Raw genomic sequence first — 2,500 nt, 5'->3', positions numbered from 1 at the left:
CGTGGGGTGGTGGTTGGGGTGGGGGGGGTGGGTGGTGGTTGGGCGTGAAGGGTGTCAATACGATCCCCACGTCAGCCTCGGCCGGCGGGACTTGCGGGCGCTGCACTTGTGCTGCTGATGCGGCTGTTGCTGGCCGCCGCGGCGGCGGGAGCTGGACAGCTCTCCGTTTCACACGCAGCACGGCTGTCATGTCGCTTGTTTGTTTGTTTGTTTGTTTGTCTCATCACTAACACACTGCTGACGCGGTGGAAGTGTACAGACTTGCTGCTGTGCTGTGCTGTGCGCTGCGATGCTATATGCACGTGCAGGTGTCAACTAGATTTGAGCTGCTGATGGAAGATACACTCTTTCACTCAGACTCTCCTTCTTTACCTCTTGCTGTTCGCCTGTCCTTCACTCTTAAAACGAATGTGTTGGAAACAACAAAAACTGTGTTGTTCCTATCTGGACACAGAAATGTGTTCAAAAATCAACACAAGTTATGTTATTTTCAACACATAGTGTGTAACAACAAATAACAAAAGCAATGTGTTGGAAACAACTCATATTGTGCTGTCCCTATCTGGACACAGAGATGTGTTGTTTTCATCACATTCATTTTGAGAGTGTTGATCTGTTGCATTAACAGTATTGCTTTTGAACAGTCTCCTGATTAACCATGAGCAGGGAATGTATGCATTGTGTCTTTCATCAGCACGCACACACACACACACACACATACACACACATTGCATATGCATTGGGTCTGCCATTGTGTCATATAGAGTTGTCTCTAATCTGTTGTTGTGTCCGATTTGTGTTGTGCAGGAAACAGTGGAATATGCCTTTCTCATCATCTTTACGATCGAGACCTTCCTCAAGATCATAGCGTACGGCTTAGTCATGCACCAGAACGCCTACGTGAGGAATGGATGGAACATGTTGGACTTTGTCATTGTTGTCATCGGGTAAGTTTCCTCTGTGTGTGTGTGTGTTTGTGTGTGTGTGTGTGTGTGTGTGTGTGTGTGTGTGTGTGTGTGTGTGTGTGTGTGTGTTCAAGTTGTGGGGTCATAAGAACCTGGTACAGTGTATTGAAAAACTATTTCCTTTCACTGATAAGAGAATCTCCTAAATGTGTGTAAATGTATCCTTCTCTATATGGTTGAGCTTTTGCTGTAAAGCACTCTCTCTGTTTTTCATATGTAGACATGTGTGCGCAACACGCACACACACACACACTGACGTTACCGATCACACAGCCCTCACTGTGGTAATCACAGTAATGCGGTTGCTTTCCTTACTGACTCCTGCCACTGGCATGTCCTCACTCACTCACTCACTCACTCTCTCCCTCACTCTCTCACTCTCTCACTCTCTCACTCACTCACTCACTCACTCACTCACTCTCTCCCTCACTCCCTTCCCCTCCACATAACTGCTTGTGTCGTTCTCTCTCTGTCCTGCCTGTGCAGTCGGTCTCTCTCTCAGTCCATTTCCTGAGTTCTCAGAGGGCCTTGTGTTTTATTCTCTTGTTTCCTTTTCATTCGACTCACTCCCGTTTGTCCTCCAGTGCTCTGCTCCGCTCAGTCGCTCCATATGACCCGCCTTCTACCCCTCTTTCTCTTAATTCTTCTTTTGTACGTTTTTGGGCTACCATCTCTTTTTTTTGTCTTTCTATTTGTCCCTTCCCTTTAGCTTGTGTCTGTGGTGTATTTTTGTATGCTCTCCATCTCTCTCTCTCTCCATCCATCTCTCACTCTGTTTCTCTTACTCTCTCTCTCTCTCTCTCTCTCTCTCTCTCTCTTTCTCCTCTGATGCACACACAGTCCAGTGGATAGCTAGGTCAGAGCTTGTCTTGTGTGCCACATGCAGTTAGTCTGTGCTGCCTTTGGACATGGAGGCCTGTGTGCTGCTCAGTGCTCAGTGCTGTGTGTGTGTGTGTGTGTGTGTGTGTGTGTGTGTGTGTTGCGTGTTGTGTGCTGGTGCGACGGCCGTGTGTGTTCAGCTGAATTACTGCTCAAATGTCACTCATCTCAGACAGAGAGCCATCGCACAGTCGCGCACACACACACACACACACACACACACACACACACACACAGACCCCCCCCCCAAACACACACAGACACAGACACAACAGACACACACACACAGACACACACACACACACACAAGAGTGCACCAGGGACCTGCAGTTGTGTAGACCATGTGCTTGTCAAAGCAATTAAACAGTAACACACTAGTGCTTCCACCTCAGGAGCGGTTGTTGATGTCAAAACGCAGACCTACAGTAATAGACTAAACATGCTGTTTCATTGCAGTTATATTGCCGTGTGTGTGTGGAGTTATATTGCCATGTGTGTCTCTTGCCTTTTCCACATTGAGGTCTTGGGCTGGGTTCCGCCCTGGTTGATTTTATAATAATGAAAACGATGACCTGGGTTGCCTGACTGCTTTGCCACCCACCTCTCAAGAATAAGGGTCTGGACTTTTGGGCTAAATCGCTGCAGTATATTGCTAA

General features: G+C 47.6%; 1 protein-coding gene across 1 annotated transcript in view; it reads left to right on the top strand.

Moving 5' to 3' along the window:
* Positions 1 to 2,500, top strand: part of cacna1da (calcium channel, voltage-dependent, L type, alpha 1D subunit, a) — a 98,803-nt gene that overhangs the window by 30,307 nt on the left and 65,996 nt on the right. Inside the window, exon 3 of the mRNA XM_062544911.1 lies at positions 808 to 947. Within this exon, the coding sequence (XP_062400895.1) occupies positions 808 to 947 (140 nt within the window). The remainder of the gene's footprint in view (positions 1 to 807; positions 948 to 2,500) is intronic.

This window comes from Sardina pilchardus, chromosome 9, assembly GCF_963854185.1.
Source record: "Sardina pilchardus chromosome 9, fSarPil1.1, whole genome shotgun sequence".
In the NCBI taxonomy this organism is placed as follows: Eukaryota; Metazoa; Chordata; class Actinopteri; order Clupeiformes; family Clupeidae; genus Sardina; species Sardina pilchardus.
The sequence above is the reverse complement of the archived record's forward strand: the minus strand, read 5'-3'. Positions and strand labels throughout refer to the sequence as shown.